At 46.2% G+C, this 27,732-nt stretch overlaps 2 protein-coding genes and 2 non-coding genes across 5 annotated transcripts; 3 read left to right on the forward strand and 1 right to left on the reverse strand.

Moving 5' to 3' along the window:
- Positions 1–254: 254 nt before the first annotated feature.
- Positions 255–12,015, forward strand: TCP1 (t-complex 1). Its single transcript, XM_059176615.1, has 12 exons — positions 255–520; positions 1,343–1,428; positions 1,630–1,758; positions 3,920–4,017; positions 4,408–4,518; positions 4,830–5,011; positions 5,395–5,521; positions 9,313–9,488; positions 9,865–9,988; positions 10,291–10,483; positions 10,610–10,773; positions 11,699–12,015. Exons 1-12 carry the CDS (start codon positions 457–459, stop codon positions 11,913–11,915), a joined length of 1,671 nt encoding a protein of 556 aa, XP_059032598.1. The 5' UTR covers positions 255–456; the 3' UTR covers positions 11,916–12,015.
- LOC131834996 (small nucleolar RNA SNORA29) lies at positions 4,183–4,320 on the forward strand. The gene has a single exon (XR_009355077.1). It is a non-coding gene; the product is annotated as a small nucleolar RNA SNORA29 (small nucleolar RNA).
- On the forward strand, positions 10,050–10,179 carry LOC131834992 (small nucleolar RNA SNORA20). Its single transcript, XR_009355073.1, has one exon. It is a non-coding gene; the product is annotated as a small nucleolar RNA SNORA20 (small nucleolar RNA).
- ACAT2 (acetyl-CoA acetyltransferase 2) lies at positions 11,909–25,835 on the reverse strand. 2 transcript variants are annotated; one of them, XM_059176618.1, is made up of 9 exons: positions 25,669–25,834; positions 25,004–25,138; positions 23,207–23,388; positions 21,759–21,876; positions 15,663–15,806; positions 14,695–14,817; positions 13,351–13,505; positions 12,719–12,829; positions 11,909–12,306 (listed from the first exon to the last, which is right to left on the reverse strand). In XM_059176618.1, exons 1-9 carry the CDS (start codon positions 25,721–25,723, stop codon positions 12,136–12,138), a joined length of 1,194 nt encoding a protein of 397 aa, XP_059032601.1. In that variant the 5' UTR covers positions 25,724–25,834; the 3' UTR covers positions 11,909–12,135. The 2 variants fall into 2 exon arrangements, with proteins under 2 accessions (XP_059032601.1, XP_059032602.1); XM_059176619.1 differs by lacking the exon at positions 12,719–12,829 and having other exon boundaries at positions 25,669–25,835.
- Between the last annotated feature and the right edge of the window lie 1,897 nt (positions 25,836–27,732).

Genomic DNA, 27,732 nt, shown 5'->3' on the forward strand with positions numbered 1-27,732 from the left:
ACATCCCAACTTCAAGCTCCGCCCTACCGTCCCCCTTTTCTAGAAGGCCCTAGAATGTGCAAAGGCGCACGCGCAACCCGCGCCTGGAAGAGGGGAGGAGAAGCTTCAGCCGAGCACCTCCTTCCTTCTCCAGTGCGAGACCCTGACTTCCGTTCTCCTGCCTTCGCGCCCTTCTTATTCGTTCTCTAATTGGGCGAAAATGCCGAGTCCGCCCTCTCTCGGCACCTCACTTCCTGCTCTTCCGCACGGCTCGCTTCCCCCACCACCTCTTCTTTCCTTCCCGCCCTGCCCCGCGGCCGGGCCGGGGGAGCGGTGTTCCCAGCAGTCCCCGCGGCCTCGCTCGGGCCCGTTCCACGCCGTAGCCGCCGCCGCCGTTGTGGCCGCCACCAGGCCTTGGGACCAAGACACTGGTTGTCCGCGGTGAGACTGAAACTCGACGTGTACCCCGCCGCGAAGATGGAGGGGCCTTTGTCGGTGTTCGGAGACCGCAGCACTGGGGAGGCGATCCGCTCCCAGAACGGTAAGGACGAACGAGGCGTGGGGTCGAGCCCAGGGCGGTGCGGGGCCGAGCCCAGGGCGGTGCGGGTCCCCACCCCGCTCGGGCCGCGGCTGCGGCGCAGCGCCTTTCCTTTCTCTCCCGGGAGAGGGCCCGGGGTCCAGCCGCGCGGGTCTCGCCGCTTCGGGGCGGGGCGGCTGCGCGTGGTCTGTCCCGCGGATGCCCAGGCCCTGGAGCTGGAAGAGCGCTCCCGGGCCTGGAGAGCCAGCTCCCCGCAGTGACACGTGCCGGTCACGCCTCGCGTCCCCTTTGGTCCGGGTGCCCTGCGCCTCTTAGGTTCCGATTCTAACTAGCAGGAGCGTGTATCTCCATCTTTGCGCCTCTTTTTAGGACCGTTACCCAGAAAAGACAGGTCCTAAGTGCTCATGTTACCGATGAGCGAACGGCCGCGGTCCAGATGACTTGCCCATTGCACCCCACTGGTTAGAACCTGCGTAGATGCCGGGCGCTCGGTGTCCAGTTCCCGTTCTGACCCCACCCATCGCTGACAGGTTTTCACAGTGAAGTTGGATGAGGAAATTTCGGTTGGACGTTAGCCCGAGTGGTACTTAAGTTGAGTTTATCCTAACAAACGTTACGAATTAACGCATGTGTTGTTGTTGAACCTCTTGAGAGCGCGTACACCTGGAAGTTATGGATGTCTGTCCATCTTATTTTAATTAATTAGGATAGATTTGTAGATTTGGAAAATCCGGAGGCTGTTGGATGTCATTTACTTACTTTAAGCCGAAATGGCTGTCATTTGGAGCAGTGGATTTAAAAAAATTTTTTTTCTCATTTCTACAGTTATGGCTGCAGCTTCCATTGCCAATATTGTAAAAAGCTCTCTTGGTCCAGTTGGCTTGGATAAAATGTTGGTGGATGATATTGGTGTGAGTATGCCTGTTTGTTATGTTAAAGGAAAATAACAGTGCCTAAACATTTAGCTATGTGAATTCTCTGTTTTTATCGCAATGCTGGTACTGGAAGGTGTAGTAAAGGTGATAATGGGTTTCTGATGGGTATCTTTTAACTTAAGAGATGCCGTGTGCCGGTGATTGTGTTGTCTTTTTTCTTCCCTGCAAATTTCTTAGGATGTAACTATTACTAATGACGGTGCAACCATCTTGAAGTTACTGGAGGTAGAACATCCTGCAGCTAAAGTTCTTTGTGAACTAGCTGATCTGCAAGACAAAGAAGTGGGAGATGGGACCACCTCAGTGGTAGGTAGTTCGTCATCTGATAGATAGTTTTCCTAAAATTAAACTTCGATAAAGTGAAGCCATAAGTAAGTCATTTGTTTCTGAGTCAGAAATAAGCTCCATGCTTAGGAGGGAGAAAAGTTTCATGAGTTTTTCAGCTACAAAAATACTCATATATCACATACAGAGGGGTTGTGTTTTTTGTTGTTGTTTTTGGTTTTTTCAGAGTTTTTTTTTGTTGTTGGGGGGTTTTTTTGTTTGTTTGTTTGTTTTTTAAGTTCTTTTTCTGTGTCACCTGGGTGGCTCAGTAAGTTAAGTATCTGTCTTTTGATCTCAGGGTCCTGTGTTCAGGCCCCTCGTTTTTTTGTTTTGGTTTTGTTTTTGTTTAAGTTTTGTTTTCTCCTGCCACTACCTGAAACCCAGAAATCCTAAAAATCTTATTTATAACTAGCTAGGGGAAGAATATTATTGGCTTTTTTCTTTTTATTTTCAAAGACATTTTTATGTCAAATGCTGATAGGCAGTCTCGTGAGTTCAAAACAGGAGTGCAAGAAAGTAAATGTGAACAATAACAACTTCTCAGAGATCATCCAGCAAACTGATGTAGTGCGTTTTGTAGTATAGAAACACTATTATTTGGTAAGGAACAAATAATAGTTTGGTCTAAAGACACAGGCAGTAGTTTGTGGAGGACATGTTTATATTTCTAGATTAGACTCCAAACCATGAAAAAAACGGAATGTACTTCTTTTGAAATGATAAATACAATTTATAAGTAACTTGTTCACAATATTAAAAATAAAGTGATTATAATTTCCCCAGAAGCAGAGTTTTTGATTTGTTAATGTCTTTAGAAGAACGATTATTTGAATTCCGTTAATTAACACATAGTGTATTACCTGTTTCAGAAGTAGAGTTCAGGGATTCATCAGCTGGATAGAACCCCCAGTGCTCATTACATCACGTGCCCTCCTCAGTGCCCATCACCCAGTTACCCCTTCCACCCACCACCTCCTCTCCAGAAACCCTCAGTTTTCTAAGATTGGGTCTTTTATAGTTTGTCACCCTCTTTTTGTCATTTTACTTTGATTTAACTTCCCTTCCCCTATGATCCTGTTTTGTTTCTTAAATTCCACATAAGTGAAATCATATGATAATTGCCTTTTGACTGAGCTATTTGGCTTAGCATCATACCCTTTGATTCCATCCATGTCCTTGTCCATGGTAAGATTTCCTTTTTTTTTTCTTTTTTAAGATTTTATTTATTTATTGGACAGATCACAAGTAGGCAGAGAGGGAGAAGCAGGCTCCCTGCTGAGCAGAGCCCGATGCAAGGCTCAATCCCAGGACCCCGGGATCATGACCTGAGCCAAAGGCAGGGGCTTTAACCCACTGAGCTCCCCAGGTGCCCCAAGATTTCCCTTTTTGATGGCTGAGTAATATTCTCGTGTGTGTGTGTGTGTACATACACTACATAGAAGAGTGGCTTTTAAAATAAACCAAATAGGGCACCTGGGTGGCTCAGTGGGTTAGGCCGCTGCCTTCGGCTCAGGTCATGGTCTCAGGGTCCTGGGATCGAGTCCCGCGTCGGGCTCTCTGCTCAGCGGGGAGCCTGCTTCCTCCTCTCTCTCTCTGCCTACTTGTAATCTCTCTCTGTCAAATAAATGAATAAAATCTTTAAAAAAAAAAAATAAATAAAATAAAATAAACCAAATAATAATCTAAAATAGCATGGGTTATAGGAGGGGTAGAGTCTTCAGTTGGTTTCTGTTGAGCACTTAAAATATTTAAAGGTAGTGGATGTGTAGGCTCTACTGTTGTTCCACAGAACTGGTTTGTAAGCCAGAACACTTTTCTGGCTATCAGCCTTTGGCCATTTGTAGGTAAAGTACTGTGTATGTGTATAGGGCACCTTAGTGGCATAGTCGGTTAAGTGACCCAGGTCATGATCTCAGGGTTATGAGATCAAGGCCCATGTCAGCTCCATCCTGGGCGTGGAGCTTACTTAAGATTCTCTCTCCCTCTCAAAAACAAATGTCAATTTTTTTTTTCCAGATTCCCAATAACCAGTTATTCACCGTCAGTAGCATTCTGGTTGATAATAGCTGATCGTTTTTGTGTTGTTTTTACATACGTATTTCACATGCTGTCAGACCAAGAGCGATGAATATTTTCTCTACAGGTTATTATTGCAGCCGAACTTCTTAAAAATGCAGATGAACTGGTCAAACAGAAAATTCATCCCACATCAGTTATTAGTGGCTATCGACTTGCTTGCAAGTAAGATTGTTTGCATTCAGATAAAATTTTACATTATGTGATGTTACAGTTGTAAACAGTGTTCTTTAAATCTTGTTAGTGACTTTATTTTGAAAAAGTGCTGTTTTAATAGTAATATTTGAAGTAAGAAGTAGGGCTGGTGGTTTGTTTTTTGTTCTTTTTTTTTTTCCCATTTGACTGCCACATTTTCTCCCAATAATAGATTTTGTTGGCTATGCTTGTGGGATAGATAAAATTGCCATGATCTGAAGAGGGAGGATTTATTGTGTCCTCCTCCTATATGAAATGGCCAAACAGAAAATTGGTGCCTAAGACATTTTGATACAGTGATAAAACAAAAAAGTTTGAGTAATGAACTTATAAGTGTTTTCTCCCACATACTTCAAACAGGGAGGCAGTGCGATACATCAGTGAAAATCTAATTATTAACACAGATGAACTTGGAAGAGATTGCCTGATCAATGCTGCTAAGACATCGATGTCTTCCAAAATCATTGGAATGTATCCTTGTGATCGTTCAGTCAAGTTTAGGCTTTTTTAAAAGTAAGATCTTGGTTAGTTTTTGTGCTGATACTGTGATACTGTATTGAAATTGTTTGCTTCCTTCCTTTTCTAGGGGGAGAGATAATAATAAAGTGTCACAGTGATACAAATTGCAAGCAATGATAAATAGTATTCCAGCATTTTGAAGGCATAGTTAATGCTTGTTTCTTTGATGAGATTGCTGAAAGGAAGTGCCTTTGAAGTCCCTTGATTTTTGTGTGCACCCATTATCCATTCCATGTTCTTGTTCTCCTTAACCCTTGGCTTAGAAATGGTGATTTCTTCGCCAATATGGTAGTAGATGCTGTCCTTGCAGTGAAATACACAGATGTAAGAGGCCAGCCTCGTTACCCAGTCAATTCCATTAATATTCTGAAAGCCCATGGGAGAAGTCAGACGGAGAGTCTGCTCATCAGTGGCTATGCACTCAACTGTGTGGTGGGATCCCAGGGTAAGGCCTAGGATTTGATACTATAGGCTAAAATTTGTTTTTTATAGACTGTGTACTATATACATCCTTTAGGTGATCTATCCAAGACCAGCACCTACTGTTCTTTAGGAAAGCCCAGGGGAAAAGGAAAGTATACATCCAGGTTTTCAGTTTATCGCTTGTGTAATGTAAGCACATAAAACTTGGGAAAAATGCAAGTTAAGGAAAGGTAGAGGCCATAAAAATTTGTAAGTTTAAATGTAACAAAAATGTAAATTTATCTATCTTTAGAGTTGGTATAATTTAATATTTATTACTTTAATTATGCTTTAAGAATAGTTGTATTTTATAAAATGTAACGTTGTTACAGTTCTTATAAAGGAATTTAATGTGTTCAATTATAGGCATGACCAAGAGAATAGTCAATGCAAAAATTGCTTGCCTTGACTTCAGCCTGCAGAAAACAAAAATGAAGCTTGGTGTACAGGTGGTTATTACGGACCCTGAGAAACTGGACCAGATTAGACAGAGGTATGTTGACCTTTGAAAGAGGTGTTTGTAGATTAGACTTCTGTTAGAGCAGGTGACAATTAAAAAAAAAGTATACAAAAAACAAGGAGTGGGGCACCTGGGTGAGTTAAACATCTGATGTGGACTTGGGTGGAGATCTCAGTCCTGAGATAGAGCCCCATGATGGGCTCTGCTCTCAGCAGGGAGTCTGCAAGTCCCTCTGCCCCTCCCCCTGCTTGTGCAATCTTTAAAAAAATAAAAACAAGGAATGTTACACTTCTAGATAACGGCAGGTCCCGGTAGCAGAGGACGGAGATGATGCAGTGGGATTATTTAAGTGTGGGGGTCTTGGAGGACTTGAAAAATTAATTTTTACTTATTTATTTCGGGGGGGCAGAATGAGTATAGGGGAGAGGCAGAGGGAAAAGCAGACTCACTGCTGAGCAAGCAGCCTGACGTGGAACTCAATCCCAGGACCCTAGTATCATGACTTGAGGCGAAGAAGACACACCTTTGACTGACTGAGCCACCTAAGTGTCCTGAAAACTTAATCTTTACCAAAGTCAAACTTTCTCTGGAAAGTTAGAAAGCGGTGGTGACTTGGTGTTTTAAGATAGATTTGGTGATATAACTTCGATGAAAATTTTGATTTCATGCGTGAAGATAATCGCTGAAGATCTATCCACAAACATAATTTCTCAAATAAACAACATAGTGTTGATTGAATGTTTGCTGTATGCCAGGAGCTCAGGGTTGCTACATAGTTACTGATCAGTTAGCATGCTAGAGAGCTAGAGTTCAGTTTGACTGCTTGCTTCCACTGGACCCCTGTCCTTCACATATTTTAATGATTAGTTGGTTTTGTTAAAAAATAAAACACAGTGACTGACCCAAACCTACAAGAGGTCTTTGCCAAGATGTGGCGCTCTCCTTTAGATCTGCATGTGTACTTTTTTCTTCCCAGTAAACAAAGTATCCTTTCTTTCACCAAAGGCCAGTCCCTCTAGCATAAGTGTACTCAAGCTGCATCTCCAGTTACGAATTCCATTTCTCATTCTTTTTCTAAATTCTACTTGCAGCCACTTTGTAGCTCTCTTAACCAGAGATAAAAGCCTCCTACTCACATCCTGCTCCACTTACTCTCTAGCCTTCCCCATCTCTTCACCGCTGGATGTCCCAAGTTTTTTACACAAAAACGGTTTGCTGGTATTTTATTTCTCATTTCCTTCCCAGTTCTAGTCTGTTCTCCAGTGGAGGACCATTTGCTAAGGTCACTATTGGTCCCTAGGGTAAAATTCTAGAAAACTAGACACTTCGATACTTCATTTGAGCATCATCAAGCTAGTGACTACTCCCTTCTTGAAACACTTGAAGGGACAGCCATGGCATTGTGGTACTGCCCCCTCGGTATTTGTATGCCTGGGCAGCCCCGGGCTCTGCTCTGCTGTCCCTGGGATAACTCCTTGTCACTTCTAGGACTGCAGATACTATTTCTGTGCTGGAAACTTCAAATCTGTTTCTCAGAGCTCCAAACACCTCTGAACACTTTATGTATCTCAGAGTCAGTGTTTAAAACTGAACATAAATCTGCTTGTGCTGCTTTAGTGATGAGGACCCTTGGAGAAAACTAGGAAATATTCTTAACTCCTCTTTTTACCTGCCTTTTCCTCTTCTAATCTCTCACTTAAAACCACTTGATTTTTATCATCAAATTAAATCTCAAATTCATCTACTTTCCATTCTCCTGCCCACTGTGGTTGGGACAGCCAAGCTGGCCACCTGGTTTCCACTCTTGCCCCCTCTCCCAGACTTTTCCACACAGCAGCTACGACCTCATCACTTCCAAGGGCAGATCTATTTGTAGGTTTCCCATTGCTCTGGAACAGATTTTTTAATTTCTTTGATTTTTTTTCCTCTGTGGTCTGGCCATACCTGGAACTAGGTGTGGCCTAGTTCTTCTAGGACTAGACTCTTCCCCCACTGGTCCTTAATAATGTTCTTCCCTGTGCTGTGATGTACTCTCTCCCTACTGGTTTTGACTGGTTAATTTTTTACTTACTCTTTAGCTGGTCAGTCTCTCAAAAAAGCTTTTCTTTCTCCGTCAGTCTAAATTCCATTCTGCTGTGGGTTCCTCACTTGATCTTCCTGGGCCTTGCACAGGTTTTGTGTGTGTTTGTAGGATTCAGACTTTAAGCTTCAAAGGTGGAGCCCTAAGGATGCGCTTGGCTTCGCAGGTCCTGCCTGCAGTGTGGCATCTAGCTCAGTATGCACGGGGAGGTTAATTTGAGGGTCATCTTGAATTCATTCTACTTTAAAAATTCTTTGAATGGTAAGTGAGATGGTTTCAGTGATGGGTATTTTGCTTCTTTCAGATCTGTATCCCTTCCCATAGCTTGCTTATGATTTCTGTCCTGTGTCTCCCTGCCTCCTGGCAGCTTGCGTGAAGGATGCACCTTTCAAAAACTGAATTCTCTGTCATCCTGAACCATTTTACTCCAGGAGTCATTGGCTGTCTCTCTCCATCATCTCGGCCATAAACCGAGACTTGTGTTCAGACCATCTGTTCTCGTCAAACATGCTCTTCGATCTCCAGGTTACTTCCTCTTTGCCTCATTCCTCCATCTTTCCAGTGCAGTCTCCGCCATGATGTCAGGGGACCCTTTTGAAGACACTGATTTGATAATACTCTTATTTAAGAATACTAAACTTGGGGGCGCCTGAGTGGCTCAGTGGGTTAAGCCGCTGCCTTCGGCTCAGGTCATGATCTCAGGGTCCTGGGATCGAGTCCCGCATCGGGCTCTCTGCTCAGCAGGGAGCCTGCTTTCCTCTCTCTGCCTGCCTCTCTGTCTACTTGTGATTTCTCTCTGTCAAATAAATAAATAAAATCTTTAAAAAAAAAAAAAAAGAATACTAAACTTGGGGGGCGCCTGGGTGGCTCAGTGGGTTGAGCCTCTGCCTTCGGCTCGGGTCATGATCCCAGGGTCCTGGGATCGAGCCCCGCATCGGGCTCTCTCAGCAGGGAGCCTGCTTCCCTTCCTCTCTCTCTGCCTGCCTCTCTGCCTACTTGTGATCTCTGTCTCTCTGTCTGTCAAATAAATAAATAAAATCTTTAAAGGGTGGGGGCGGAATACTAAACTTGGAGCGCCTGGGCGGCTCAGTGGGTTAAAGCCTCTGCCTTTGGCTCAGGTCATGATCCCAGGGTCCTGGGATCGAGCCCCACATCGGGCTCTCTGCTCAGCGGGGAGCCTGCTTCCTCCTCTCTCTCTGCCTGCCTCTCTGCCTACTTGTGATCTCTCTCTCTCTGTCTGTCAAATAAATAAATAAAATCTTTTTAAAAGATAATAAATAAATAAATAAAAATACTAAACTTGTTAGCAGTCCACATACTAGCATCCCTACAGAAGGTTTTCCATTTTCTGGTCCTACTGGCCGTTTCAGTGCTGTACCCTTCTTAACTCCGGGCCTTCAGCCTTTCCTTGTGTCACCTTGCAGGCTAGAGTCTGGCCTCTCACCATCTCTGCATTCCATTGTAGTACCTCTTATCCAGAGCATGGCTGAGTGTTTACCTGCCAGATCCCTAAAGACAGGGTCACTGTTTCCTTTCTAACCACAGTTTTTGGTTAGGAACTCCCATTGGGGTGGAAGGCACAAGTGGTAATTTTAAATTTTTTGAACATTTCTGTAAATTGATTTAAATTTTGGCCACAGGAGGGAAAGAATGATGTAATGTGCATTTATTTTGTGGGAAGTACGTAATGGAAGTTAGAACTGGATAAACCAGAAGATGACTTTGGGTTCTCATTTCTCTGTAGAGAATCCGATATCACCAAGGAGCGGATCCAGAAGATCCTGGCTACTGGTGCCAACGTTATTCTAACCACCGGTGGAATTGATGACATGTGCCTGAAGTATTTTGTGGAGACAGGCGCTATGGCCGTTAGAAGAGTTTTAAAAAGGGACCTTAAACGCATCGCTAAAGCTTCTGGAGGTAGGGCCTCTGCTGGCTCCAACTGTGGTGTGTCACGTTACCATAAGCACCAGTGTGTGTCTTTACATTGGAAAGTCCTCTCTAAGCAGCTTCAAAAACATCAAGTTTTTACTTTCTACTCCCTTAACGCTTCGCGCGACAGAGAGATCTTTTGAAGTCACTTTTCGTGTTCCTGGAAAAGTTCTGCTGAATTTCTTTACCTCAAAATGACATAGTTCCATGTTGGGATAAAAGGATGGTGATTTGATGCTTAACTGTAAACCTTAAACTTGCATCTGTGTATTACTTCTATCATAAATGTTTCTGAATTTAAGACCAGGTATGAAAACGTTCATGGGGAAACAGTACTTACAGATCTTTGTCATTATTTTAATAGCAACTGTTCTGTCAACCCTGGCCAATTTGGAGGGAGAAGAAACTTTTGAGGCTTCAATGTTGGGGCAAGCAGAAGAGGTGGTACAGGAGAGAATTTGTGATGATGAGCTGATCTTGATCAAAAAGTAAGTTGCTTTCTAAATTATGAAGCTGTACAGATTTTATCGATGAGTAGAAGTAGATGGCCTTCCCATTGATTTGCTGCTCTAGTCTTGCAGTGATAGGAGCGGTTATACGCATGGGAGAGAACAATGTTAGGCCGTGGTAAATGGAGGTGGAGTGACCATTTCATCTCTTCTGCCTGGCCCAGACACTGCTGCTGTGTCTGAATGAACTGTTAGCAGGATTCAGTTAAGGTGCTTACAGTGTATTTGTATGTAGATTTATTTTATAAAAATACTGATACAGAACTTGTTTTTTTAAATAGCACCAAGGCTCGCACATCTGCATCAATTATCTTACGTGGGGCAAATGATTTCATGTGTGACGAGATGGAGCGCTCTTTACATGATGCTCTTTGTGTGGTGAAAAGAGTTTTGGAGTCAAAATCCGTGGTTCCAGGTGGGGGCGCTGTAGAAGCAGCTCTTTCCATATACCTTGAGAACTACGCAACCAGCATGGTAAGAACATCTAATGACCTGTTTTTTTAAGAAGGGCCTGGGACCCCCATCTTTGGTTACTATGCCCTTGAGACCTGCGCTGCTGCTGTGGGTTTTGTGAAGACAGTGCATTGTCTTTCTTCCCAGGGGTCTCGGGAACAGCTTGCTATTGCGGAGTTTGCCAGATCGCTTCTTGTTATTCCGAACACATTGGCAGTTAACGCTGCCCAGGACTCCACAGATCTGGTTGCAAAGTTAAGAGCTTTCCACAATGAGGCTCAGGTTAATCCAGAACGCAAAAATCTAAAATGGTAAGCATACAATTTCCTTGTCTCTTTCATGGTCATCTGTGTATCCTGTGATAGTTAACTTTGTTTTAAACTCCAGAAAGAGGGGCGCCTGGGTGGCTCAGTGGGTTAAGCCTCTGCCTTCGGCTCGGGTCATGATCCCAGGGTCCTGGGATCGAGCCCCGCATGGGGCTCTCTGCTCGGCGGGGAGCCTGCTTCCCTTCCTCTCTCTCTGCCTGCCTCTCTGCCTACTTGTGATTTCTGTATGTCAAATAAATGAATAAAATCTTTAAGAAAAAAAAAAAAAAAAAAAATAAACTCCAGAAAGATGATTCTAGTGATTATATTCGCATGGGTGTATTTTAATTAGCATCTCTGACCCCCAGATATCTTCCCGCTTCTCTGGGTATTCCCTGTACCTGTACAAGGGTCCCACAGATGCAGGGGGGATTGTTTTGGGGTGATCTGAATCTTCTTTTTTTTTTTTTAAGATTTTATTTATTTATTTGACAGAGAGAGATCACAAGTAGGCAGAGAAGCAGGCAGAGAGAGAGAGAGAGAGAGAGAGAGGGAAGCAGGCTCCCTGCTGAGCAGAGAGCCCGATGCGGGACTCGATCCCAGGACCCTGAGATCATGACCTGAGCCGAAGGCAGCGGCTTAACCCACTGAGCCACCCAGGCACTGCTGATCTGAACCTTCTTAAGCAGTCCCTGTGTAAGATGTTAAATGATGTTTAGAAACAGTGTCCTCACTATCCTCTAACCTTCCTACAACTCTTTCAGTACTTCTCGCTATTGGTAATTAGCTACTGTAGTCTTAAGGGGTCTACCGTAAGGTCCCAACATTTCCCAAGATGAACATTTGAGTGGGGTGGCCAGATGTAAAGAGCTGGAATGGGGTAGGTGTACGTTATGTAAGATGCCGTTGAATAGTTTTTTCTAAATTGCAGGATTGGTCTTGATTTGGTTAATGGTAAACCGCGAGACAACAAGCAAGCAGGGGTGTTCGAACCAACCATAGTGAAAGTGAAGAGTTTGAAGTTTGCAACAGAAGCTGCAATTACCATTCTTCGAATTGATGATCTCATCAAATTACACCCTGAGAGCAAAGATGACAAGCATGGAGGTTATGAAGATGCCGTTCACTCGGGAGCCCTTGATGACTGATTTGCTTTATCCTTTATTTATAACAATGTTGGATGCAATTCTCTTGTTGAGTATTACACATTAAAAAAAGTAAACTGTCAAGCCTTGGGTTCTTATGAAAGATGGTTTCCATCCTCACTTTGGTTGGTCCTATAATCTCACATACTATAATTTAGTACCATACTAGTTTAAAAGGAGGTTAAGTTCCAGTTGTGTTTAGGCATGATTAATTGTTAGGGATTCATCCCCTCTGAACACACATTGCTATGCCCATCCCACCCCCAATGCACAAGGCAGCAACACCACGGTGTCCACCCTTCCGTTCCATGGTGTGTAACAGGGTAACAAGAATCCGACAGCCGGATGCTCCAAGAGGATGGCCCAAGGCTATAGCCCCTCCTTGAATGTTGACCTAAGGGGAAAAAGATACATACGTTTATCCTGCGGACATAGAGTAAAAATCCTAAATTATCTTTTCCCTTTTAATGTTACACCAGTAAACTATCCTTTCAAGTTCCGCTTTCATTTTAACTGCTTAGGACCTTGATACCCTGTGACATCCACCCTGACTACCTTACTAGCTCAGAAAAGTCAAGGCTGCTCTGAGACAGAAGTAAATGAAGAGAGTCCAGGGGTTTCGCCCTGGGAAGCAATAAAATAACTCCTGAGTCCCAGTGGAGCTTCTCAGTGTCCGCCTGGTAACCGTATGGCCACTGCTTGCCACACTACAGAGCTGTGTGTGCCTGGGGTTTGCTGTTTACAATCAGATTTGCACTGCAACACCCATCCGCTAACCATCCTCAGGACTGCTCGCTCAGGTTTACCTTCTCTGGGTTTAATCCAAGTTCTTTAGTTACTGCCACAGAGAGGGCAGCAAAAGCTTCGTTGATCTCAAATACATCCACATCCTCCAGGGACCAGCCTGCTTTTGCAACCTAAGGGGAAGATTAATGGAATAGAGGTCTAAACACCCACGTGGCCGCCTCCTTGTAGATACTAGAACATACACTATGTGACATTGGAGGATCTCTTAAGGGTTCCTCCATGAACCTAAGTGATACCATTCTAAGACACACAGAAAACATCCCTCTGGAATCAAAGTTTTGAAGTAGTAACATGTTAAGTGTAGGTGAGATGATCTACGTTATTTATCAGTTCTGCTAAAAAACAGGAGATTCAAATGTTCTTGGCTGTTCTTTGCGGCAGGGAAGCAGGCTAGAGATACAACTAACATGAAAAAGCTCATTGAAGACTAATGGGGAAACTTTCATAAAGGGGGGAAAAAAATTAATCTGAGGAATAAACAAAAGCTCAACCTTGGCATTTTGGGGTGGAGGATCTGAGCCAAGGTTTGAGAAGGCAGAACTGAAAAGTGAATTACAGCGTGGTGTTCTGGTCCCAAAGGCGTTCGTTGTCCCAACAAAGAACAGGTGCCAACATTCAAAATTAAACTTACAGCTTGCTTTATCGCTGGAATCGGTCCTGTCCCCATAATGGAAGGCTCCACGCCTACTTGTGACCAGGAAACAATCTGTGCTAACGGTGTGAGCCCTCGATGAGTGGCCTCCGACTTCTTCATTAGCAACACAGCGGCAGCACCATCATTTATTCCTGTAAAATACGAACGTCCTTGCTTTTGAAATGCTCACTGAGTTCTATACCTGTGCCTACTTTCTCAAACACCTGAAGACACATGTTCAATTATTCTTTATATATAATCTTGACAAAGTCAGTTGCCATAATGCCTTTTTTTTTTTTTTTTTAAGATTTTATTTGACAGCGAACATGCACAAGCAGTGGGAGCGGCAGTGGGAGAAGCCGGCTCCCCATGGAGCAAGGAGCCTGACACGAGGCTCGATCCCGGGACTCAGATCATGACCTGAGCTGAAGGCAGGTGCATAACTGACTGAGCCACCCAGGCGCCCCCCCATAATTCCTATTTTCCAATGTAATTAGAAATGCTAAGTTTGGCAATATGACATAATTGACCACAGAACATTAACCCAGGAAAGTGGAAAGATTGAAAGAGGAGGGAAGAGTAATGAAAAGAAAAAGATGAAATAGCCTTGCTCAGGGCACCTGGGGGGCTCAGTCGGGTAAGCATCTGCCTCCAGCTAAGGTCATCATCCTAGGGTCCTGGGATTGAGCCCTGCACCAGGCTCTCTGCTCCTCCCCTCTTCCACTCCCCCTGCTTATGTTCCCTCTCTTGCTGTCTCTCTCTCTCTGTCAAATAAATAAAATCTTCGAAAAAAACAAAAAAGAAATAGCCTCGCTCTCATATAAGGCATCGGGAGTTTCTGGTTTTGGAAAAGCATCGAGAGACAAGATCAAACTCTCTGGTTCCCTAATCTGCTTTTTCATCTTTATGTCTAGTTCGGATGTTGAGAAGTCAAATCCATTCTTTATAAGTTAAGTCAAAAATACGGCGATGCTAGGGGCGCCTGGTTGGTTCAGTGGGTTAAGCCTCTGCCTTCAGCTCAGGTCCTGACCTCAGGGTCCTGGGATCAAGCCCCACATCAGGCTCTCTGCTCAGCAGGGAGCCTGCCTCCCCCTCTCTCTCTGCCTGTCTCTCTGCTTACTTGTGATCTCTGTCTCTTTCTGTGTCAAATAAATTAAATCTTAAAAAAAAGAATAGGGCAATGCTAGTAATAATCAAATATAGAGAAACTATATCTTCCCTTCAAGCAACTAAAGGTCTTAGCATAATTTGCATATAAATAATAAATGAAATGAAAAAGTCATCAATTTGGTAGGCCTAGCAGAAGAAGGGTTCCCTTAACTGCCCTTTGGGAACTCAAACCTGAAGCATTAGCTGGGGTGACTGTTCCTGTTCCATCTGTAAGAAAGTATGGCTTTAACTTAGATATGCCTTCTATGTTGCTCCCATGGCGTGGAAACTCATCTGTTTTCACTTCAGTGAGACCTGAACAAAGGAAAATGAATTAACCAAGATTAGTACCAAGATGGCAGTGAGTGTGCCAGGAATGGTGCAGTCCTCAGACACGAGGCTTCAAATTTGGAAAGAAGGTTTACTAAAAAATACTTTCATTCCAACAGGAAAGTACACATAATAAAAGTTGCATGTTCCCAGATTTTATAAGCACTGTCCTCATGAGATACTTCGAGTGTTTTCCACAACCACAACCCTTTCTGAGGAAGGCAGTTCTTTGTGCGAAAGGTGGTAAAGGTGCGGTGTGTAGGACTTAGCTGGTTACAACGGACAGGATCAGGGAACGTCAAAGCTAATCTCATAAGGGTGGACGTAAGCAACAGCAGTTACTGGTAACAGAACAGTTGATCAGTAAGAGCTCTTTGACCGGAACATTCCATCTGAGATAACAGCAAAGGACCCAAAAACATGCACCCTCAGGAAACACGAATTGTATGCAGACATATACAGGAAGTAGTGGGTGTTCGACTCTGAGGAGATTTAGCCTGTAGGGGCAAAAGGTCAGCTGTTACCTCCTAACAATGATAAGCCAATGCTCCAGTTTCTCACACAAAACCTGCTCTATCTACAGAGCAGTGTGGACACTCTGGGACCAGGAGTGCTCAGAGCCAACACAGTGCCATGTTCTCACCCTCCAGCACCCGATAAACAATGGCGCCCAGCCCGCCATTTTCAGATGTACCCAAGATCAACCTTTTCTTTGCAACCTGAAAGACCTAAGACACGATGTATAAACATTCCTATATATTATTTTTTGGATCACTCTTATCTATAAATAGGTACATCAAGGTTCAAACCACTGTAGTCTATATACTCACCTTTTCTAGAAGATACAAAAACTGGTATAATCTCTTTGTCAAAATAGCCAGCTTTCTGTGCACTCTCTGTCCTGTTCTGGGACAGAACTGCATACTTGTCCTGATCTTCTCTGCTCACTTGCCATTTTTTGGCTACATTTTCAGCTGTGAAAGAAAACATTAATAATAAAGCAAAAGATAAGCATTTTCAGGAACTGGCTTTTAGAAGCTCAAGTTTTTCACCTGTAACCCAGCACTGCCCCACACACACACCCCCTGCCCCCCGCGCCCCAAGCAGGCCCAATGACAGTCTGAGATGGTTCGGGCCTCCCACTGGCGACGGATTTGGGAAGGCTGCAGGGACTCTTAAGAAGTCATTTGCTTTCTTTGCTTCCTTCTTGCCTTCTCTTTTCCTACGGAACTGTAAGCTTTCAGAAATTTCCTTTATGCAGATTCACCAACAGTTTGTATTTTTGCCCCATTCACTTCATCATTCTCTCTCGGAACCATCTGAGAAACGTTATAACCATGGCTCTTTATCCCTCAGTTTTTAATTTCACTCTATCTTTCCCCCGAACGGCCAGTTTCTTACATGAGCACAGCTCTCAAAATCAGGAAATTTAACATTTACACAATCCTATTATTTAATCCTTGGTCCATCGTCAAGCTTCACCTGGTGTCCCAGTGATGTCCTTTGTGGCTCATTTGTATGTTCATTCCAGGATCTTCACTGCCGATCTCATCAGTGTCCTTTTACTGAGAACAGCTCCTCACACTACCTTTGTGTTTCTTTACCTTGATACTCTTGAAGAGACCAGTTCTGTTATCAAACCTCTCCAATATACGTTAGAGGTCTCCTCAAGATTAGATTAAGGTTTTGCAGAAAAGCAGGTATCCCACTGGCCTGACCATCTCAATGAACCTCATTGGTTTATCTCAGGTGGTGCAAGCTTTGATCACTTGGTTAAAGTCTCTCTACACTGTAAAGTTACTACTTTTCCATTTATAATTTTTAAAAAGATTTTATTTGAGAGAAAGCAAGCAAGAGAGAGAGCACAAACAAGAGAAGGGCAGAGGGAAAGGTAGAAGCAGAGTCCCTGCTGAGCCGAGCAGGGAGCCAGATGCGGGGCTGGATCCCAGAACCCTGAGATCATGACCTGAGCCGAAGGCAGACGCAAAACCAACTGAGCCACCCAGGTGACCCTCCATTTATAATTAATCAGGAAGTCAGGGGAAGTTATTTTGACACTACAAAGAAATGTCTTCCTCAACCAATTTTACCCGCTTCTCTTCGCATTCACGATTTTCCAACTCCAGCCTTCCTCTGTTCTGGCATCTACTATAAAAAGCTTTTCCCTCTCTCCATTTATCATCTTGACATCAGTATGGATTCAAATATTTTCACTTCATTTAACAAATCATATAACCCATTACTGTCATTATTGGACGAGGAACTTCCGGGAGCCACTGGGCAGCACGGGCTTTGTCTTCTGGCTGCTTCCGGAACCAGAGCTGGGCATCAAGATCTGGTCCCTGAACATTCTGTGTGCCCCACTGTCAGTGCCTCTGGGTTTCTACTTGCTGCACTTAACTTTGACATATTGGTCTGACTGGTGCCCAGTGAACTTCTTGGTCACTTTTTTTTTTTTTTTAATTTAAAAGATTTTATTTATTTACTTGAGAAAGAGAAAGCCAGAACATGAGCGGGGTGAGGGACAGAGGGAGAAGCAGACTCCCCTCTGAGAAGGAAGCCAGACATGGGGCTCGATCCCAGGACTCGGGAATCATGACCTGAGCCGAGGACAGATGCTTCACAGACTGAGCCACCCAAGCTCCCCTGTTGGGCCTCTTTTTAATGATGTGAGGTCTGAGGGCAGCCTTGATGCCAAGCGGGAGACAGCTGCCCCTGCCAAGGCCATGCTAGGGAAGAGACTTATTTTGTCCCAGCCTGGAATGAACCACTTCTCAAAGGAACCTTAGTTCCCTTTAGTGGAGAAAGTATTTAGAGACAAAGATCTGGGTGTTAGGACTGCTCACTATGCCTGGCATGTCACCGTTTCCGTGCCTGTTTAGCAGGGAGTTCTATACACGTAATTCAGGACTGTTCACACACATTCACACTGATGTCCCGGCATACATTCTCACGCCACAAGGGCACGCTTCCCCCTTGCCGTACTTGAATTCTCTCTACAGTAGTGAGAAACCTGGCTCCCATTAGCCTCAATATATTCACTCATCTGCTTGAATCTATAAAACACACAAGGTAGTTTCAGAATGAGCTGTCCCACAATACTGGGAAGAGCAAACGTAACTAGAGCTCAGTACTTGTTTACAGTTTTTTTCTTTTTTTAGGTAAAACCTATACAGAGTGAAAAACAAAAACCTGAAGTGCATAATTCAATGAGTTCTAACAAACGCACACAACCACATATCCCACATATGTAATATTTCTGTCACCCAGGAAGTTCTCACGTGCCCCTTACCTATCTCACCCTCCTTAAAACAAATGTTTTGATTTCTTTCAGCATAAATTATAAATGCAACTTAGTGTCTTTTGCTCAGCATTCTGTTTATCATATTTACTCATACCGTTAAGTTGATCGCTTAAAGTCTGTTCCTTTCTCTTGCAGAGTGGTATTCTGTGGTAAGAATACAGAACTATTTGTTACACATTCTCCTGCTGATGGATCCCTGAGCCATCTCTAGGTCTTGGCTCTAATGAATAAAGCTGCTTTGCTCCTGCAATGCTTTCAGTGATGTTTTCATGGGTCTTTGGTAAAGAAACTGTCCAATCTTTTCCAAGTAGTTGGACCACTTTATGCCTTGATGTATGAGACTGCCCCGGGGCTGCTGATTTTCTTCCAGGACTTGGTGCTTGAACTGTGTTTTTCATAAAATTTGGACTTTTTCAGCTGTTATTTCTTCCATATTTTCTCTGTTTCCTATCTCTTTCTTCCAAGACTCCTACTCCGTGTGTGTATTTTGCTTCAGAGGTCACTGAGGCTCTATTTTTTTTCCATCTTTGATCCATGTGTTCTTCAGGTTGTAAGACCTACTCTCTATAGATCGACTGAGCCTGCTGTCTTCTGCCTCCAGTCTCCCCTGAGGGCCGTCCAGTGGGATTCTCATCTCAGATTGTGGGCTTTGCAGTTCTAATTTCCAGATGGTTCCCCTTTTACTGCTGAGATTTCCCCTATATCTTCCTTTATATGCTTAAGCCCAGGTAAATAGCACCTTGTCTGCTGGTTCCGGTATCTGTTATTGCAGGGATCAGTTTCCATTGACCATTTTTTTTCTCCTGGTTAGGCTACATTTTCCTACTTCTGTAAATGTCTAGAAATTTCTTATTGCATGCTGGACATTACAGTTGCTATACTGTAGTGTATTAGGTATGCAGAAACTGTTGAACATCTGGATCTTGTTATCCTTAGCAAGTATACTGAATTTCGTTCCCAGTAACATACTAGCAGATCGTCTGGATCCTTTTGAAGCTTATTTTTTAAGCTTATTAGTTTGGGTCTAGCATCATCCTTACTCTGGTGCTAGAGTGCTCCTGCCACTAAACTGTGGGTTTTTTGAGATGTCAGTAGAGTGTCCAGTGGGTTCAGTAAAGTTTCTACTCTGCATGGTCAGAACTCCTAAGTTTCCAACTAATCAATTCACAACCCTCTAGCAGCTGTTTCTACTAGACCTTGTAGGGTGCTGTCCTATACAGCTGAGTATTTGACCCAAGAGTTGAGGGGACCCTTATGGAGGTTTCCAGAGCTTCTTTCCTAGCTCCCTTCTGTCTAGTACTCTGCCCCACAAACTCCAGGCATCTCAGCAGCTCCAAACTCTGACCTCTGCCCCCACAGTTCAGTGGCCACCATCCCCCCCAGGTAGAAACTCAATGACAGTAGGGTTTTCCCTTCTTTCAAGAATCTCGCGGCAACTGGTCAGTTAAGTATCCGACTCTTGTTCTCAGCTCAGGTCTTGATCTCAGGGTCAAGAGTTTAAGCCTGACCTTGGGCTCCACACTGGGTGTGGAGCCTATTAAAAAAAAGAGAGGAAGAAGAGGAAGAGAGAAGAGGAGGAAGAGGAAGAGGAAGAAGAAGAAGAAGAAGATGAAGAATCTGTCTTACGACTGACTGCATTCGAGGCAGAGGCGGGGCTGGCATGGGTAAAACCCCCATTCTCACTCAGGGGAGCTCTAGAGTGGTCCCCTGAGGAGAGGACCCCAGAAGAACAGCAAGAAATTGCCCTGGGTAGGGGAAAGAGAGGTGCTCTAATAACCCGCCCCTTCCTCATCACAGGATCCTGTGGGGCAGAAAGAGGGAACCTGAGGTCACAATGCCCCATTAGGAATCTTCCAACATCCCTCTCAACTATTTCAGATCCTGCCCAAACCTGGGGTCTATTACATCCCCTGGGCCAAGATCCAGGGGATGGGCACACTGAGAACATTCGGCAGACTGTGGCTCTGACATGACTCAGTCCCAAGTGATTCTGAGGGCTCAGCACGGACCCAAAGCACAAGATCTTGGTCTGCACCAAGTTGGTGGAGCCGTTCCAGATGGACTCCCTGTACCTTTTTCTTGGGGAGCTAGAACACCAGAAGTGGAGGAACAACATAACATGCTCCTCCATATAAATCTAAAAGGGAGGGTTTCCCAAGGCTGATGGGAGGAATGAGCGGACAGGCATCAGACGGGGGCTCCATGGGGAAGGCCTGGGTACCGGTTTGTGTGGAAGGAATGCATCTACCCCTGTTAGAACAAGCGCCCCAGGAGCAGAGGAGGTACCAGCAAGAGAGGGGGAGGAGCCAATGAAATGGTCCCCTGCAACCTGCCCCCTAGGCCAAGCCACTGGCAATGCTTACACCACTGTGGAGAACATGCTGGATCTTCCCAGGAGTGACAGCCTTTGTCTACAGCCAGAGAGAATGGGGGTGGGGGGTGGTTGTTAATTTGGATTGTTCCAGACACCCCCCACCAGGCACCTGCAGAGTCCGAGCTGTGGGGTGCTGCGGGCTGAGTCTTGAGTGGGAATAAGGAAGGTTCTTGAAGGTCCTCGTGAATGAGGGCCCCAGCAGGGTTTTAAAAAAAAGGAATCTCAGTCTTATGTGATTGTTGGTGGTCAACATTTGAAAGCAGTGGCTTGAAAGATTTTGGCCACTTGTATATTCGTCTGTATTAGGGAGTCTAGTCTTTACTAATCATGGTAGCCTGAGGCTTTTTTTTTCTTTTTTTAAGCAACAGAAACTTATTTTCTCGTGTTGTGGAGAACAGAAGTCCCCGGTGAGCAGGTCTGTTTCCTCCTGAGGCCTCACTCCTCCCGGCTGCCTCATCGCTGTGTCCACACATGGCCTTTCTCCCGAGCTCACATCTCTTGTATTCTGTCCTCTTCTTACAAGGTTGCCAGTTAGACGGAATTAGAGGCCACATAAAGGCCTCACTTTAACTAAATTACTCCTTAAAAGGCCCTAACTCAAAATTCAGTCATGTTCTGAGGTCCTGGGGTTTGGGCTTCAACAAAGGACTTTCCAAAGGTCATAATTCAGCCTGTAGCACCTCAGAAAGGGCTCAGGAGCTGGATTTTCAGTGACAGCCTCAGGTGACATCGAGACAGTCGGCTGTCATATCCCACTTTGAGAACCTCTGGCCTGGACTCGACAACCAGGCAGACCCCGGCACGGTGCCCACAGAGGCTGCTGGGGTGTGGCAACACTCTCCCGCCACCCCTGCTGCCACTCTCACCCGCGGTGACCAAGACGCCCATGCTCCCCATGGCTCCGTGCCACCCTGCCTCAGCCTGACACACACTGTTCCCTCTCCTTTGATTCTTGCTCCTTCCCCTACTTTCTCATGAGACTGCCACCTTATTTCTACTGCTCCTGGACCCAGAGCCATTGCCACATACATTTAAGCAAGGGAGTGTAACGTCTCAGGGCTTGTTTCTTCAAGTCTAAAATGAAGTGTCTCTTCTGTGCTTGAGTCCTACATTCCATATGCGAGAGAGACAGAATGATCAGGACGCGGTCCCTGTCCTTCATGAAGAGAGCACCTGAAAAGCCAGTGGTTATAGGACCTTCTGGAAACCTGTCCGCACTCAGTGTGTTTTCGGCCGTGGGTGCCTTACCTGTCATGCCCATGTGATAGTTGTGGAATGCATCGGTAAGGCCGTCACAGAGGATGCTGTCCGTCAGTGGCATTTCCCCCATCTTGACTCCTGTCCTCAAATGAATCAAGTGAGGAGCCTGGAAACAAGAAATACAAATGGATCTGGGGTTGTTTGTCACTAGATCTGTCCTTGTGATCCCACTCAAAACTACCCAGTGGCCCCTCAGTCTTGACCTAGACCCTCCTGTGACCCTTCTCCCCGGCTCTGGCCCATCCTTGTCCCCATCCAGGGTCTGGGGCCTGGAGACCCCTGGAATCAGCCGGCTACTCTACCATTTCTACTCCTGAAAAGCTGTTATCTCCGACCCTATTTCCATTTATCACCAAATCTTTCCATTCTGATTTCCTTAAGATCCTCATTTATTCTTTCCAAAGAAGCAACTAGTTATCTGTTAAATGAAGAGCTCATCTAAAGGCATAAATGAGGGGCGCCTGGGTGGCTCAGTGGGTGAAGCCGCTGCCTTCGGCTCAGGTCATGATCTCAGGGTCCTGGGATCGAGCCCCGCATCGGGCTCTCTGCTCGGCAGGGAGCCTGCTTCCTCCTCTCTCTCTCTGCCTACTTGTGATCTCTGTCAAATAAAATAAATAAAATCTTTTTAAAAAAAACAAAAATAAAGGCATAAATGACGCTAACAGTGTGTAACTTCCCCTGATAAAAGACATATTGCCTATAGTAAGAATCATCAGGTGGCCTAATTAACTAATGGAAAGGGATTTCTAGGTGGGGATCTTTTTAACTCCTACCAATTGAATAGCAGCTATAATAGAATGGAAACACTTGGAGTCAGAAGATCTGTATTTGAATTCTGGCTCTGGGCCTCAGTTTCTTGATCTGTAAACTGGGAATGATACCTCCTACCCTCTAAGAGCTGTTGTGACTATGTGACTATATAACCATGGATGTGTCAGGCCCCCTGCTCAGTGGGGAGCCTGCTCCTCCCTCTCCTTTTGCTCCCCCTGCCTCCAACCCAGCTTATGCTCTTGCTCGCTCTCTCAAATAAGTAAATAAAATCTTTAAAAATATAAAAATAAGGGGCACCTGGGTGGCTCAGTGGGTTAAGCCACTGCCTTCGGCTCAGGTCATGATCTCTGGGTTCTGGGATCGAGTCCCGCATCGGGCTCTCTGCTCAGCGGGGGCCTGTGCTTCCCTTCCTCTCTCTCTGCCTGCCTCTCTGCCTACCTGTGACCTCTGTCTGTCAAATAAATAAATAAAATCTTTAAAAAAAAAAAATATATATATATATATATAAAAATAAAACCATCAAGATAGAGATCAAGGTTGAATCCGTTTTTTTGTGTGTTTACTGTTTCGTTTCAGCTCTGCTATGCGTCAGTTTACTCTGCGATGGCACAGACGTGAGTCTATTGGCAAGAGGTCAGTGACTGCCGTCTCTCCAGAGGCCTTACCTTGCTCATACTTTCCATGCCTCCTGCAACCACAATGTTGGAGTCTCCTATCCCTATGGACTGTGCTGCAAGGCACACGGCTTTGAGGCCTGACCCACAGACCATTTGGCAGCTCCATGCGGGAACAGAGTAAGGGATCCCTGCACCCATACTGGCTTGTCGAACCGGATTCTGCCCACAACCTGGCAGAGGGAACACAGAGACAGCTCAGCAAACAAACAGAGGGGAAAAATGTTTAGATGAAAGTACACAGATATTAGATTAGCAACTGGGCTCCTGTCACTTCCCAGCCAAGCTGAACCAAGCCACACTCCCAACCAGACAGAAAAAGGCCCGTGTCTGCCCTATACCTGCCAGTCTAGCCCCTGAATACGGATTAGTCTGTGCTTATGGATATAAGCTTTCTTTTCCACAAGGAAGTTATTAATAAGAAGGAGGAAATGTTCCTCCAGTGATCTTTCAATAAGATTGTGGAGGGCACCTAGGCTTAGGGAGTAGGACAGATGAGGATTCAAATACTAGCTGCACTTCAAACTGTGCCCCTCAAAAGCTCATTCACTCATTTGCAAAATGGAGATAAGATGATTCAATGCACTTACTGACAGGACTCAGTAAAGCAGTGAAAGCACTAAGCCCAGTGCTGTCAAGGCCCCGTATTCAGCAGGCCCTCAATGAACATAGCCATTATTTGTTTTATAATTATGTGGAGACACTAGGGAGCGCAGATGTGGAAGAGATAATGATCCACCCGGCATGATGGACCCGATGACATCTGAGTAAGTCTAAATCATGGGTCTGAGAAGGAAGGAGGATGTGGGCTGAAGACAGCCAGTCTGAGAATATTACATATTTTAAAGCCCTTGAGAGTCATGAGAAAGTGGTAGGCTCCAACTTTATGGCCCCTCAAGACAATAAGAGAAAGGAGAATCAGGAATTAGAACTACAAAACTATAAAATGAATATATGCAAAAATGGGCCAGGTCTCAGACAGGGTAAGGACAAAAGTTGGTCGTAAGTGAACATTCTAGTTACCACGAGGATCAGAATTTATGCTGCTGCCTGAGCATGAACCTAGTTATTAAACTGTCTAAGAACTGCCAGTGGTCAAGGATCTAGAAACTCAGTGGGAAGTGAGACTGGCGCACTCTGGCGCACTCTGGTGACTCCCCTGCCCCCACCCAGGGATTGACAGCCCCGTGAGGAGCTGGAAGTGAGCCTTACCAGCCTTGAGGGCCCGAACCTTACCTGTGTTGTGGGACCCCTATTCCAGCACCTGGCACAGTGCAGGGCACAAAGGAGGAATTCATCCACTTTTGTTCAATGTGTGACACTTTAGGCGCCCATAGAGGGCTGTGTATACTCTCCGATGGGCCTGGTTCTAAAGAATGAAAAGGCAGGGGCGCCTGGGTGGCTCAGTGGGTTAAAGCCTCTGCCTTCAGCTCAGGTCATGATCCTCGGGCTCTCTGCTCAGCAGGGGGCCTGCCTCCTCCTCTCTCCCTACCTGCCTCTCTGCCTACTTGTGATCTGTCTGCCAAAAAAATAAACTCTTAAAAAAAAAAGGAAGAATGAAAAGACAGTGGAGGGCGGTGGTCTAGCCTGGGCTCATCAGGAAACGCCCAGGAAAGTCGCGGGGTATCAAGCTGGACCGGGGCATGGCAGGGGAGCGACAGGAAGACTCCCAGCAGAGGTAACTCCAGGAGCAGATCTCCGGAGTTAAACACTTGAGTTTCGGGAGCGGGAGGTGTGCGCGGGGTGTTGGCGGGCTGCTTCCAATGAACCTGACCTTCGAGGAGTTACCTGCCGCCAAAACGTGTCCGAATATGACCTCCGACACCTCTTCGGGAGCCACAGCGGCCCTCTTCAGGACTTCTTTGATGACAGCTGAGCCCAGGTCACGGACAGGGACAGCGGCTAAAGCACCATTGAAGGAACCTAGGGCAGAAGGGAAGGCGGGCGCGACGAGGGCGCCCAGGCGGCGCGTCTGGGTACGGAGCGGACCCGCGGGAAACCCTCGCATCCATCTCCTAAGCGCCAGCAGACGCGGTCGGCCCACGCTTCCCTAACAAAAGGGCTCGACAGTCCCGCGCGCCCAAGGCTTTGAAATCTCTGCGGCACTAAGCACCGGAAAGCAATTCTCAGGCATCCTCCATTCAGCAGCGCGGCCCTACTCGGACCACCAGCGACCCCGCCCCTGCGGCCACAGGGCTGACATGGTTCCTCCGGGAGCTGGCCAACCAGAGGACTCGAAAGAGAGCGCCTCCCTTCGCCAGCCAATGGCAGAGCAGGGCGGCACGGTGGTTCTACCCGCGGACCCAATCAGAGCACGCGAGGCGGAGTGGGCACCGCGGGCGAGGACGGGGCGGGACCGTCGGCCGGCCTGCCGGAGAAGGCGCGGGGTGCCGGTTCCGGCAGGTCCCAGAGGTTCCGGTGTCCTCGCGGCTGAGCCAACGCCGGCCACTTACCTATGGCGGTCCGCGCCGCCGAGACGATGACCACGGGATCAGAGCTTGCACTCATCCTGCCGCACGACCGCTTCTAGCTGCTGCCCGCCTGCAGCTGCGAGCAAGTGAGGCAAAGCCTTGCTCCGCGGCTCACAGGCCGCGCCGGGGGCGGAGCCGCAGGCTGCCCCGCCTCCGCCTCCGCGGGCGCCAGTGCGCAGGCGCGACGGCGGGGCGCTCGGGGGATGAGGTGGACCCTGTAGGGGCCGAAGCAGTGGGCGGACCCGCGGGCCCCGCCCCCCCACCTCCTCAGACCCTTATCCGAACGGTCGTGTTGTCGTTTGTCTTGGCGTTTTGTTTTGGGGGCCGGGCGTGGGTTTTTTTGGACCTAGTGTTTTTCGAGTCATTGAGAAGTGGGGGTGACAGTAATACCCCACGTTGAACCCAGGACTCGAATGCCACTGGCGAGAATGTGGGTACGAATCCTGACAGCTGCAGGCCTGCGGGCCGTTCTCTGTGTGCTTCTGCTCTGGTGGCTTCGAAAGCGCATCTCCATTTTGACCGGGCGCCAGTGATCATCCATTCCTTAGGGGTTAACTTGGTTCTCCTCTTGGGCAAACCCTTCTCCGTGCCTTCCTGTGGGGTTGGCACCACTTGCCTTATAATCACGCTGGCAGATCAGCTCCAGCGCTGATGTGTGAGGAGGTCGGAGTGTCTTAATCTCAGACCAAAAGGATTTCCTCCAGCTAACAGTTCGGAGAAATCTGCAGGAAGCGCGTGCATGTAACAAGCTGGACCACTCCTGTTTCAAACCCTTTATGACTTCCTCTTACCCAACTGAGCAAAGCTCAGACTTTGTCAGAGCTATCTAGGACCTTAATAACCACCCCTCACCCCACCCATTCACTTTTCAGCCTCCGGTTTGGGAGTTTTCTTCTAGACACACCCCACAGTATAGCCCACCCTTCCAGAGACAGACCTTGCCAGGTCTTCTCTCTAGCCCTCAGGGCAATGTTGGACCCACAAGGGGCTTAATGCATTAATAAATATAAATGAATTTTCATGATACTATCCAAAAGTTTTAACAATCCCCTAGGGCTACCTAAGACCCCATATAGAGATTAGAGTCAGCCGCAGATATGGAAACTTAAATATTTGAGTAATAATTGGGGCAGCTCCCTTGGCAGAGCATGCAACTCAGTCTCTGGGTTATCATTTCGAGACCCACATTGCGGGTAGAGATTACTTGAAAATAAAATCTTAGGGGCGCCTGGATGGCTCAGTTGATTAAGCATCTGACTCTTGGTTTCTGCTCAGGTCATTATCTCAGGGTTGTGAGATCGAGCCTCGAGTTGGGCTCCGTGAGAGCGCAGCATCTGCTTGAAATTCTCTTTCCCTTCCCGCGCTCATGTGTGCCCATGGGCTCTCAAATTGTTAGGTCCGAAACAAGACTGAGACAAAGTGAAAGTTATTTAAAGTTTTATTTTATAGTAAGTGTTAGAGGTTAGACTGATCGGTCAAGGGAACGAGACTGAGACAAGGTGAAAGTTATGCAGAGCTCTATTCTATGCAAGCATTAGAAGTCAGACCTGCCAGGGCAGTGACTGATTCCCAACATCCATTTTACTCTAATTAATCAATCTTAGCCCTGGGCAATGGTCTTAAAATAGATACATGAGGGCGCCTGGGTGGCTCAGTGGGTTAAGCCGCTGCCTTCGGCTCGGGTCATGATCTCAGGGTCCTGGGATCGAGTCCCGCATCGGGCTCTCTGCTCAGCAGGGAGCCTGCTTCCTCCTCTCTCTCTGCCTGCCTCTCTGCCTACTTGTGATCTCTGTCTGTCAAATAAATAAATAAAATTTAAAAAAAAAAAAAAAAAAATAGATACATGACCCAGTCTTGGCCACAGAAGGTTGAAGGGAAGCTGGCTGGCTGGGCTCTGGGAACAATATTCTGGATGCGAGGCCTTGAGCAAGAGGGGAGCCAGCATTGCTGCCTTGCTAACGGCGCACGGGGGAAGAATGAGGTACAAACAAGTCAGCTGTAAGAGAATGGGAGCAGGGGACGACAGCTGCACGGACTGACTGTGCC

The sequence above is a fragment of the Mustela lutreola genome, chromosome 6 (assembly GCF_030435805.1).
Source record: "Mustela lutreola isolate mMusLut2 chromosome 6, mMusLut2.pri, whole genome shotgun sequence".
In the NCBI taxonomy this organism is placed as follows: Eukaryota; Metazoa; Chordata; class Mammalia; order Carnivora; family Mustelidae; genus Mustela; species Mustela lutreola.